The 13,056-nt window shown below is 43.4% G+C and overlaps 1 protein-coding gene across 1 annotated transcript in view; it reads left to right on the top strand.

The window, feature by feature from the left end:
• LOC139384910 (neural-cadherin-like) overlaps positions 1 to 13,056 on the top strand; it is a 205,487-nt gene that overhangs the window by 83,645 nt on the left and 108,786 nt on the right. The window contains exons 2-3 of the mRNA XM_071129812.1: positions 11,925 to 12,122; positions 12,743 to 12,968. Coding sequence (XP_070985913.1) covers positions 11,925 to 12,122; positions 12,743 to 12,968 — 424 coding nt within the window. The remainder of the gene's footprint in view (positions 1 to 11,924; positions 12,123 to 12,742; positions 12,969 to 13,056) is intronic.

Below are 13,056 nucleotides of genomic sequence, written 5' to 3'. Positions count from 1 at the left end.
GATTAATTGGCGACTGTTGTGAAATCGATTTTCTTGTCACGTCCTGACCTTAGTTCCTTTTTTATGTCTCTGTTTTAGTTTGGGGTGAGTTGGGGTGGGCATTCTATGTGTTGTTCTATGTTTTGTATTTCTGTGTTTGGCCTGGTATGGTTCCCAATCAGAGACAGCTGTTTATTGTTGTCTCTGATTGAGAACCATACTTAGGCAGCCTGTTTTCCCACTATGAGGTGTGGGTAGTTGTTTTCCGTTTCTGTGTTTGCACCATACGGGACTGTTTTTATTTTCATTTCTTTCCTGCACTTTGTTCTTTTGGTATTTTCTCGTGTTCTGAGTTATTAAAGTTATCATGGACACGTACCACGCTGCATTTTGGTCCGATCATTCTTGTTCCTCATCAGAGGAGGAAGACAATCGTTACAATTCTGATATTCTTTGAGTGAATTTGGGAAATAAAAACTCAATAAAGCTAAAACTTTCCCATGGTGCCCCAGGTTAATGAGTTAATAATTGCCTGAATCATTTAATCGCGTAATTATACACCGTTAATCATTCGACGAGTAGCAGTCCAGGTATGGTGTCTATCCAATATGTCTTGTTCTATAATGAGTTTTACACTATGCTACTCTACAACTCTTAATGAGGAACTCTTCCTCAATGTCAATCAACAAGAGTCCCCAGTGAGTGCAAAAGCTGAGGCTATATGCATTCACCTGGTGCTATGTCATATAATATTCCTGTGTAGAACGTTTTCTGTATGCACACGGTGTCCTGCTGTGCCTGACCGTGCCATTGTAACCAGACAGTGTGAGACCCCCTGAAAAACTCAATGTCCCCCTCTGTTATTAACATTATTTCCCCTTAGGCTGGGGAAATAGATATTGAATTTGGCAATTGAAGAACTAGCTGTGCGTAATGTGTGTGTGTTGAAGTGTGTTCTTGGTAGTGTCAGTATTTTCAATTATGAAAAGCTGTTGAGGGAAAAAAAATCTAATTATGGCCTACCCATTTGTATCGTTTGCAATTTGTGTAAGATTAGAGCTGGTCACCCCCCTCCTTTCCTTTTCTTAATTGGTATTTTTATGTGAAATGTGAAAAAGTCAGTACCTTCCTCTTTAGTAAGATTATGAAAGTCACAATTTCCGGAGAGGGCCAAATAGCCCCTTGTAATCTGAGAGAATATTTAATTAGCCAAAGCTTCTTGGAGTTCTCTGTCTTTCTCTGTCTCTCTTCCTCTCCCTCAAATCGAATCAAAATAAAATCAAATTCTATTGGTCTCATACACATATTTAGCAGATGTTATTGCGGGTGTAGCGAAATGCTTGTGTTCCTAGCTCCAACAGTACAGTAATATCTGACTATATATACAGTTGAAGTTGGAGGTTTACATACACTTAGGTTGGAGTCATTAAAACTTGTTTTGCAACCACTCCACAAATGTCTTGTTAACAAACTATAGTTTTGGCAAGTTGGTTAGCACATCTACTTTGTGCATGACACAAGTCATTTTTCCAACAATTGTTTACAGACTGATTATTTAATTTATAACTCACTGTATCACAATTCCAGTGGGTCCAAAGTTTACATACACTGAGTTGACTGTGCCTTTAACCTTGGAAAATTCCAGAAAATGATGTCATGGCTTTAGAAGCTTCTGATAGGCTAATTGACATCATTTGAGTTAATTGGAGGTGTACCTGGAGATGTATTTCAAGACCTACCTTCATACTCAGTGCCTCTTTGCTTGACATCATGGGAAAATCAAAAGAAATCAGCCAAGACCTCAGAAAAAAATTGTAGACCTCCACAAATCTGGTTCATCCTTGGGAGCAATTTCCAAACACCTGAAGGTACCACGTTCATCTGTACAAACAATAGTACGCAAGTATAAACACCATGGGACCACACAGCCGTCATACCGCTCAGGAAGGAGACGTGTTTTGTCTCCTAGAGATTAACGTACTTCACCTTGTGAAGGTGCTGGAGGAAACTGGTACAAAAGTATCTATATTCACAGTAAAGCAAGTCCTATATCGACATAACCTGAAAGGCCGCTCAGCAAGGAAGAAGCCACTGCTCCAAAACCATCATAAAAAAACCCAGACTACAGTTTGCAACTGCACATGGTGACAAAGATCGTACTTTTTGGACAAATGTCCTCTGGTCTGATGAAACAAATGACCATTGTTATGTTTAGAGGAAAAAGGGGGAGGCTTGCAAGCCAAAGAACACCATCCCAACCGTGAAGCATGGGGGTGGCAGCATCATGTTGTGTGGGGTGTTTTGCTGCAGGAGAGACTGGTTTACTTCACAAAATAGATGGCTTCATGAGGTAGGAAAATTATGATATTTTGAAGCAACATCAGTCATAAAGTTGAAGCTTGGTTGCAAATGGGTCTTCCAAATGGACAATGACCCCAAGCACACTTCCAAAGTTGTGGCAAAATGGCTTAAGGACAACAGAGTCAAGGTATTGGAGTGGCTATCACAAAGCCCTGACCTCAATCCTATAGAAAACGTGTGTGCAGAACTGAAAAAGTATGTGCGAGCAAGGAGACCTACAACCCTGACTCAGTAACACCAGCTCTGTCAGGAGGAATGGGCCAAAATTCACCCAACTTATTGTGGGAAGCTTGTGGAAGGCTACCTGAAATGTTTGACCCAAGTTAAACAATTTAAAGGCAATGCTACCAAATACTAATTGAGTGTATGTAAACTTCTGACCCACTGGGAATGTGATGAAAGAAATAAAAGCTGAAATAAATCATTTTCTCTACCATTATTCTGACATTTCACATTCTTAAAATAAAGTGGTGATCCTATCTGACCTAAGACAGTGATTTTGGGATTAAATGTCAGGAATTGTGAAACTGAGTTTAAATGTATTTGGCTAAGGTGTATGTAAACTTCTGACTTCAACTCTATATATATATACACACAGTCTGTGATGGGATGTATAGACATTACGGACAGACAGTATGTGGATAGAGTACACTATATATACATAAGTATGTGGATACCCATTCAAATTAGTGGATTTGGCTATTTCAACCACACCTTTGCTGACAGGTGTATAAAATTGAGCACACAGCCATGCAATCTCCATAGACAAACATTGACAGTAGAATGGCCCATACTGAAGAGCTCAGTGACTTCTAATGTGGTACCGTCATAGGATGCCGCCTTTCCAACAAGTCAGTTCGTCAAGTGTCTGCCCTGCTAGAGCTGCACCGGGCAACTGTAAGTGCTGTTATTGTGAAGTGGAATCGTCTAGGAGCAACAACGGCTCAGCCACAAAGTGGTAGGCCACATAAGCTCACAGAACGGGACTGCAGAGTGCTGAGGCGCCTAGCATTTAAAAATCGTCTGTCCTCGGTTGCAACAATCACTACCGAGTTCCAAACTGCCTCTGGAAGCAATGTCACCACAAGAACTGTTCATCAGGAGCTTAATGAAATGGGTTTCCATGACCGAGCAGCCTCACACAAGCCTAAGATCACAATGCGCAAAGCCAATCGTTGGCTGGAGTGGTGTAAAGCTCACCGTCATTGGAGTCTGGAGCAGTGGAAATGCGTTCTCTGGAATGATGAATCATGCTTCACCAACCGACAGTCTGACAGACAAATATTGGTTTGGCGGATGCCAGGAGAGCGCTTCCTGCCCGAATGCATAGTTCCAACTGTAACGTTTGGTGGAGGGGGCTGTTTTTCATGGTTCGGGCTAGGCCCCTTAGTTCCAGGGAGGGAAATCTTAAAGCTACAGCACACAATGACATTCTAGATCATTCTGTGCTTCCAACTTTGTGGCAACAGTTTGGGGAAGGTCCTTTCCTGTTTCAGCATGACAATGCCCCCGTGCACGAAGCAAGGTCAATACAGAAATGGTTTCTTGAGATCGGTGTGGAAGAACTTGACTGGTGTGCACAGAGCCCTGACTTCAACCCCATCAAACACCTTTAGGATAAATTGGAACACTGACTGCGAGCCAGGCCTAATTGCCCAACATCAGTGCCTGACCTCACTAATGCTCTTGTGGCTGAATGGAAGCAAGTCCCCGCAGCAATGTTTCAGCATCTAGTGGAAACCCTTCCCAGAAGACTGGAGGTTGTTATAGCAGCAAATGGGGGACCAACTCCATATTAATGCCCATAATTTTGGAATGAGATGTTGGACGAACATGTGTCAACATACTTTTGGTCATGTAGTGTATTTAGTATATCTGAAGAATATGTAGCATAGAATAGTATATGTACAGCAATAGTTTAATAGGATTGACTTGACTAGAATACAGTATATACATATAAAATGGGTAAAACAATATGTAAACATTATTCAAGTGACTAGTGTACCATGCCTATTTACATGGGGTAGCAGCCTCTAAGGGCAGGGTTGAGTAACTGGGTGGTAGCCAACTAGTGACAGTGAATAAGTTCAGGGCAGGGCACTGGGTGGAGTGATGGCTATTTAACAGTCTGACAGCCTTGAGATAGAGGCTGTTTTTCAGTTCTCTCGGTCCCAGTACTGACCTCGTCTTCTAGATGGTAGCGGGGTGAACAGACCGTCAATCGGGTGGCTGAGGTCCTTGATGATCTTCTTGGCCTTCCTGTGACCGGTGTTGTAGATGTCCTGGAGGGCAGGCAGTGTACCCCTGGTGATGCGTTGGGCTGACCACCCTGCCCTCTGGAAAGCCCTGGGACCAAGCCAAATTTCTTCAGCCTCCTGAGGTTAAAGAGGCTCTGTTGAGCCTTCTTCACCACACTGTCTGTGTGGGTGGTCAAGTTCAGATTGTCAGTGATCTATACGCCAATGAACTTAAAGCTTTTCACCTTCTCCACTGCGACCTCGTAGATGTAGATGTGCTTTTTCTGCTGTCTCCTGAAGTCCACAATCAGCTCCTTTGTTTTGTTAAGGGTGAGATTATTTTTCTGACACCACACTCCGAGGGCCCTCACCTCCTCCCTGTAGGCTGTCTCGTCGTTGTTGGTAATCTGGCCTACCACTGTTGTGTCGTCTGCAAACTTGATGATTGAGTTGTAGGCATGCGTGGCCACGCAGTAATGGGTGAACAGGGAGTACAGGAGGGGGGTGAGCATGCACCCTTGTAGGGCCCCTGTGTTGAGGATCAGGGTAGTGGAGGTGTTGTTTCCTACCTTCACCACCTGGGGGCAGCCAGTCAGGAAGTCCAGGACCCAGTTGCACAGGGCGGGGTTCAGACCTAGGGCCCCGGACTTAATGATGAGCTTGGAGGGTAATATTGTGAAGACTGAGCTTTAGTCAATGAACAGTGTTCTTATATTGGTATTCCTCTAGTGCGGAGGAATACATCTCTCTCTCTCTCTCTCTCTCTCTCTCTCTCTCTCTCTCTCTCTCTCTCTCTCACACACACTATTTCACTCCCTCTGTCTCTCTCTCTCTCCATCTGCTGTGCTGTAAAGTAACTGTGTTACTCCTGTAGTTAGCGTGTAGTGCTGGGAGTAGAGAGAATGAGAAAGCCCCCCTTCTTCCTAGACTGGTAGAGACAGTAATTGTGCCTGTGTTCCCTCTGTCAGCAGTAAGCCGGGAAGAGAGGATAGAGGGAGCCAGGTGCTGATTGGGGTCACGCTAAGCACCCTCGCTAACAACGTCCGGAAGAGGGGAAGAAACAGCTAGGTGACAAGCAGAGAATGTGTAGTAATTTATTCAGAACCAGTTAAAAGTGTGGCCCTGTCGATTCGTGGGCCTGTCAAAAGTTTTGCGTTGGCTCTTCCTGAGAGCCCTAAATTTGGCTCTGATCTCATGCGTGATTCACAGCACGGCCCCTGGAGTCTGTTCCACATAAGCCAATTAATGGAAAGAGACTCTTCACCTGTCACGTGTGGTCATCTCTCTTCTGATCCCAGGTCAGCCAGCGGATTAGGTCACTGAGCTCTCTACTAACTCTTTCAGGCTGTCTTTGTTTTTGTTGTTGCTGTTGGGCTTTTTGTTTCTCTCCGGCTAGACTCCAGTCATACTAGGCTAACTGAGGAACTGCATTCTCAGTGTCAATGTCTATTTGAAGTCATTTTTTACGTTGGAACGTAAGTAGCAGCTACATCATTTGGAGTTCATTAATCAGTGTTCCCAGTAGATAGATTCCCTACCGTTGCCCTAACCATATTCATGTTGTTATGCTTTATTGAACCATCATTCAATTATCGCAGACAGCTTTCCAATGAATGAAGACAAACAATTGACATGTACCAGCATTTCCTCGTTCGGATATCTCATCTATTGTAATGACCATTATTTGCGCGTGCGGATGTTACTGTCTCTGGATGGACATATTGGAAGTTGGCCATTAGCCTTCTGATTTATTATGGAGGTAATGCTTTCTCCCTGCTGTGCTTTTCATATCACCCCTGTTCCCCTCTTGCCTTTTTCCCAATTAATTCTGGATATGTTATAGCAACCATTAGAAACTCTCAATGAACCACGGACACTCAAGTGCAGCAGGATCGTTATGTGCGGTTTCTGAAAATGTCCCAGCTTCCTATTTCCTCTCTGTCTTTATTCTATAGATGTGGTACTCTTTTTCTTTCTTTCTTTCTTTCTGTCTCTGTCCCTTTAAATTCCACCGATTTATGCAATTGCTGCCTGTTTTTTTTCTTCTCCCTGTTCCAGATTTTGTTATTTGTCTGTTTCCATAACAACCTCAGGGCCATTTCTCATTTCATTGTCTCAATCCTGCTCTGCTGCTCAGACTTTTTCTTCCGTGTTCTAAATTGCTCCCTTGTTCCCCCCTCTGTCTTGTTCCCTCCCCTTCTCAGTGTTCCTCTACTCCCCTCCCTGTCTAAATGACTCTGTTGACACGTTCTTCTTCTGTATTGCTGCTTTAACATTTTCAATGATCTGAAAAGCAGTTTTCAAATCTATAATAAGTTAGAGTACATAAAAAAAAGCAGTGGCGACAGCAATGAAAATGGTGTTCGGGTGGCATTATTTGCTTTTATTTAACGAGAAGATAGTTGCAGTTTTGGAACTGAAGGTATGTGAGTGCAATGTGCTCAATGTGTCTTAAGCCATGCTGCCACATATTTCGCTGTCATTCGATTTTTAACATTTATATCCCAAAGGGACCTGATCATTTGGTTCAACCTTATTTTCCTTTCCATTAGTATATTCTGGTACCTGGTATTTCCCAATAGTAAAAACATGATAATAATCTATGTATAAATTGCTTGCTTCACTTTGCGATACATGACAACAAGCACCACTAGGCACCATTTGGTAGCAGGTGGTAGGTTACCAATCGTATTGGATTTTCCTGGGCAAGCAGGTATTCTGGTGTCTGCCTTTATGAGTGGGCATCATAGGGCACATCTCAGGCATGTGGTGCTTGGTGGTAAGTGACTGTCTCTGTCTTGTTTCCCAGACAGACACATAATCAGGTGAGAGGTAATCTAAGGGGACATTGCTTATCTCAGACTAGAGTACTGTTATTTTCCTTTTGCAGACGGAACACGGTTGATTGTAATTGGCGGTTATGAGGCATAACCGACCTTGCTGCCTTATCCTAGTTGGCTATTGTGAGTTTTAGGATCACTTAGGTGACAGTGTATCATGCATTCTCTCTCTCTCTCTCTCTCTCTCTCTCTCTCTCTCTCTCTTGCACTTGTCCATGTTTCGCTTGTCAGTCTCTCAATCTCCATCTTGATCACGATCTCACTCTCTCTATCTAGCTCTCTCTCTCTTTCTCTCTCTCTCTCTCTCTCTCTTTCTCTCTCTCTCTCTCTCTCTCTCTCTCTCTCTCTCTCTCTCTCTCTCTCTTGCACTTGTCCATGTTTCGCTTGTCAGTCTCTCGATCTCCATCTTGATCACGATCTCACTCTCTCTATCTAGCTCTCTCTCTCTTTCTCTCTCTCTCTCTCTCTCTCTCTCTCTCTCTCTCTCTCTCTCTCACTCTCACTCTCTTCCTCTTTCCCCCTGTTTCTCTCTCATGACTCTCTGTTTTGTTTTTTCCTCTTCTCCCATCCACCCTGTTTCTCACTCTCTGATTCCCCCCGTCTCTCTTTGACTGGTATAAATAGCTGGCAGGCTGTCAGAGAGGGAACCAGAATGACAGCGTCTTGGGCTCTTTGATTCCCCCGGTGATTGGCCCTTTCATAGCCCCTGACAGAACACCTGCTTTCCTCTACCTGACAGCTGCAGTATGGAAGGAGAGAGATGGAGAGAAAGATAGAGCCAGAGAGAAAAGAGAGAGAGAGACAGAGAGCCTAGAGAGAAAATCGTTGAGAATCATTGGGTAGAAGGAACAGGGGAGAGATGGATAAAGGGAATCTAAGACTGGAAGAGGGACATAATAAGAGAGACATGATCTGTTATAATGTGGCTGTTTGTGAAAACATCCCTGCGGTGTTCCACCTGCAAGTGTTCTGCAACTGAAAGAGCCTCTGCATGGTGCATCTTTCTGTGTGTGTGTGTGTGTGTGTGTGTGTGTGTGTGTGTGTGTGTGTGTGTGTGTGTGTGTGATTTCTATTGTGATTGCTGTTTTCAGTCAATGCATTAAGGAAAAACACTCAACACATAATTTGCTAATTGTGACTGAAACGCTCTAAAGCGTTGTGCCATCTAAATGTGACAAGTAGTATCGGGTATTGCAACACATTAGCATCCTTTAGCATGGCTTTACGTGAAATTTGACGAATGGCTGATGATTGTATTGTCATGTAGCCTAATGGCTTTCTGTACATCATAGCCTTATGATAGTGTTATGATACTGTCCAGTATTGTATGGTTATTCTGTTTCTGAAAGCCGAACATCTCTCAAACCTCATTGTATTTCTTTTCAATGGATACTCAGATTACCCTCTGTTTAGGAATACGGCTCTGGGTTAGGACTAAGACTCTGTGAATGTGTTAGTTAATATCTATAATAATAACAACATACAGTGCATTGCAAAAGTATTCGTCCCCCTTGGCGTTTTTCCTATTATGTTGCATTACAACCTGTAATTTAAATATATTTTGATTTTGATTTTGTCACTCCCTGACCTTAGATATCTCTTCTATATATTTTGGTTAGGTCAGGGTGTGACTAGGGTGGGTACTCTAGTGTTGTATGTCTAGGGTTTTGTATGTCTAGGGTTTTGTATGTCTAGGGGTTTTTGTATTTCTATGTTGGCCTGATATGGTTCCCAATCAGAGACAGCTGTTTATCGTTGTCTCTGATTGGGGATCATATTTAGACAGCCCTGTTTCCCACTTTCTGGTGTGGGATCTTGTCTATAGTTAGGTGCCTGTGTGCACACCTGTAGCGTCACGTTTCGTTTGGTTGTTTGTTGTTTTTGTTAGGTGTTTAAGTTGATTAAAATTATGTGGAACTCTACTCACGCTGTGCCTTGGTCTCCTCTTTACGATGATTGTGACAGAAGATCCCACCAAAAATGGACCAAGCAGCGTGTTCAGGAGGAATGGACCTGGACGCAGGCTGGGGAGTATCGCCGTCCTAAGGAGGAGATAGAGGCAGCGAAAGCGGAACGCCGATAGTTTTACCAACGAGACAAGCACGAGAGGCAGCCCCAGAAAAGTTTGGGGGGTGGCACACAGAGTGGTCGGCGGAGCGCTGAAGGCTGAATCAGAGTCAGTCAGGGAGTCGAGTGAGGAGCTCGACACAAGATTCCGGAGAGAAGTGCTAGCACTGAGAGCGTTGCAGAGCGGGCTTGCTGAGGAGCGTGTGACTGGTCAGGCACTGTGTTATGCAGTGATGAGCACGGGGTCTCCAGGTCGCATTCATAGCCCGGTGCGCTCTATTCCAGCTTCCCGCATTGGCCGGGCTAGAATGGGCATCCAGCCAGGACGGATGGTGCCGGCTCAGCGCTCCTGGTCTCCAGTACACCTCCTTGGACCAGGATATCCTGCGCAGGTCCACAGTCCGGAACCTCCCCCGAAGGTCCAGAGTCCGGAACCTCCACCGACGGTCCACATTTCCAGTGAAAGCAGTAGGAACTGCAAACAAGTACCTAAGAAATATTGTTTCCCAATGAGAACTTACTGAACAGACAGAGACCTCAATTTATTTTTCTGAATGGTTAGTCCTCGGGGTTTTGCCTGCTACATAAGTTATGTTATACTCACAGACATGATTCAAACAGTTTTAGAAACTTCAGAGTGTTTTCTATCCAAATCTATGAATAATATGCATATCTTATATTCTTGGCATGAGTAGCAGGAAGTTAGAATTGGGCACGCTATTTATCCAAAAGTGAAAAGTGAATGCTGCCCCATTTCCCAAAGAGGTTCATCAGAGAGGCAACAAAGAGACCAAAGATAACCCTGAAAGAGCTGCAAAGCTCCACAGTGAAGATTGGAGTATCTGTCCATAGGACCACTTTAAGCCGTACACTCCACAGAGCTGGGCTTTATGGAAGAGTGGCCAGAAAAAGCCATTGCTTATAATAAAAAAAAAATGGTGTTCGCCAAAAGGCATGTGGGAGACTCCCCAAACAAATGGAAGAAGGTACTCTGGACAGATGAGACTAAAATTTAGCTTTTTGGCCATCAAGGATGGGGTGGTGGATAGTTACACACGCTCAAGTTTTCAGTTTTTTGTCTTACTTCTTGTTTGTTTCACTATAAACAATATTTAGCATCTTCAAGGTGGTAGGCATGTTGTGTAAATCAAATGCTACAATTCTAGGTTGTAAGGCAACAAAATAAGAAAAATGCCAAGGGGAGTGAATACTTTCGCAAGCCACTGTACAACATATAATGCAGTGCCTTGTGAAAGTCTACACACCCATTGCACGGCCTTCACAGTTTGCTGCCTTAAAGCCAAAAATTATATTTTTTTACCTACAGATCTACAAAGCCTACTCCATTCTATTTAATCAAATAAATAATGAAGACGTGTTGATTGCATATGTCTTCACACGCAAGATTTAATGAGACGGAATTAGATTCTACCAGCTTTGCACAACACTTTGCACAACATACTGTACATCCATTGTTTCTGTCTCGGATTTTCAAGCAAATTTAAGTCATGACTGAGAATGTCAGGCATTATAATGTGTCTAATTGTCCACCTGAAAAATAGAAACTCTATCCCAGGGTTAAGTTTTCAGAAGACTGAAGGCTTTTCATTAATGATGGATTTGGGTCAAATCCAAACCCTCTGTATTGGCAAGTATTGTGGTGGCAGCATCATGTTATGGGTATGCTTGTCATCGTCAGGGATTGGGGAGTTTTTTTTAGGATCAAAAGAAATATGTAAGCAACATTCTGAAAACCTAACCCTTGGATAGTTTTCTTTTTCTGGGGGACAATTACACACATTTTAATACCAAAGCCACACCAGAATTACTAAAGAGGTGTTGAGTGTTGCAGAGTAGTCCAGTCTCAGTCCTGACTTAAATCGACTTGAAATACAGAGACAAGGTTTGAATATATCTGTCCATCAATGATTCCCAACCAAATTAACTGAGCTTGAGCAATTTTCACAAAAATAAGGTATAAATGTTGCCCTAAGAGTTGTGCAAGGTTGGTTGAATCTTAATAAAAATGATTCAAAACTGTAATGGCTGCCAAAGGTGCTTCCACCAAGTATTTTTTGTAATTTTTAAAATTATTATTATTATTATTTATTTTTTTTATGTTTCTTTCACTGTTAAAATGTGAAGTAGGTTGTGTAGATCGGTAGGGTATTTTTAAAAAATGTAATCACTTTTTCGATTTTTATTTTAGGGCAGCAAAATGTGAAAAATGTGCAAGGGGTGTGTAGACTTTCACTAGGCACTGTATATGCCATTTAGCAGTTGTTTTTATCCAATGCGACTTACAGTCACGTGTGCATACATTTTCCATACGGGTGGTCCCAGGAATCGAACCCACTATACTCACATTGCAAGCGCCATTGCAAGCGCCATGCTCTACTAACTGAGCTACAGAGGACCAATCTCTACCACTCCTCTACAGGTCCAGACTGGTACCTGGTACGGGTGGAGCTGACGGTGACTGATGTGAATGACAATGTTCCGGAATGGACCATGGTTCCCTCCCCCTACCTGGCAGTGGTATCTCCCAACGCCCTGGCCGGGTCACTGGTCTACAAGCTCCACGCCCAGGACGGAGACGAGGGCAACAACGGGGAGGTGGAGTACTTCCTGTCTGATGGTAGGTGCTTCCTGTCCAGGGATTGAGTACAATTTCACAGCGTTGTAATAGAAAGAGAAAAAAACATGATTTTATATGGTTTTGGTCAGTTTTATACATGTTTTATACTTCTAGTCTTTCATCTCATTAAGATAAGCATGTGTCTTATCTTATGTCATATGTTGTGTACAATTGCGGAAGTTCGGCAGAATGAAATTGCCAGTGGGTGGGATTACATGTGTGAGTCTGTGCGTCAATGGCTCTAATATTAGATTCCATCTGCACTTTCTTTTCAATGCATTTTAAAAGGTTCATTATATCATTCAGCTGCGCAGCTGTCTTATTAAATACAGTAAAATCACCTTGACTCATTAAATCAATCAATCCCTCTAATATTGAACATGCTGGACTTTCTGTTCCACGAATGAATGACAGGAAAATACATTTGTTGTGGCCTGGCTGGTCTAGCGGTAATACTGCAGCCTCCCTACACAGGGAGCAGCATAGGTTGGCTTACTGCCATTTAACACCACCCCTCGCAATTTGTTCCCCACTGTCATCCTATCTCTCTTTATCGAGTCAGAAAACACCTTCAAATATATATTTCGAAAATAAACTCCTCTGTTGTCTCCTAACTGCAGGTGGTGATGGGCGTTTCGAGGTGGACAGAAAGAGTGGTCATGTCCGGACTACGGGGCTGCCACTTCAGAGGGACAAAGAGTACCTGTTGACAGTGGTGGCTGCTGACCGGCTGGGTAGCCGTAGTCCCCCGGGGGTAGTGTCAGTCATCGCAGGAGCCAGAGCGCCACAGTTCTCCAACGCATCCTTTACTATTTCACTACCTGAGAACACACCAGAGAGACAGCCGTGAGTACCACTCACGCGCACACACACACACACACACACACACACACACACACACACACACACACACACACACACACACACACACACA

Source organism: Oncorhynchus clarkii, chromosome 26 (assembly GCF_045791955.1).
Source record: "Oncorhynchus clarkii lewisi isolate Uvic-CL-2024 chromosome 26, UVic_Ocla_1.0, whole genome shotgun sequence".
NCBI lineage: Eukaryota > Metazoa > Chordata > Actinopteri > Salmoniformes > Salmonidae > Oncorhynchus > Oncorhynchus clarkii.
The sequence above is the reverse complement of the archived record's forward strand: the minus strand, read 5'-3'. Positions and strand labels throughout refer to the sequence as shown.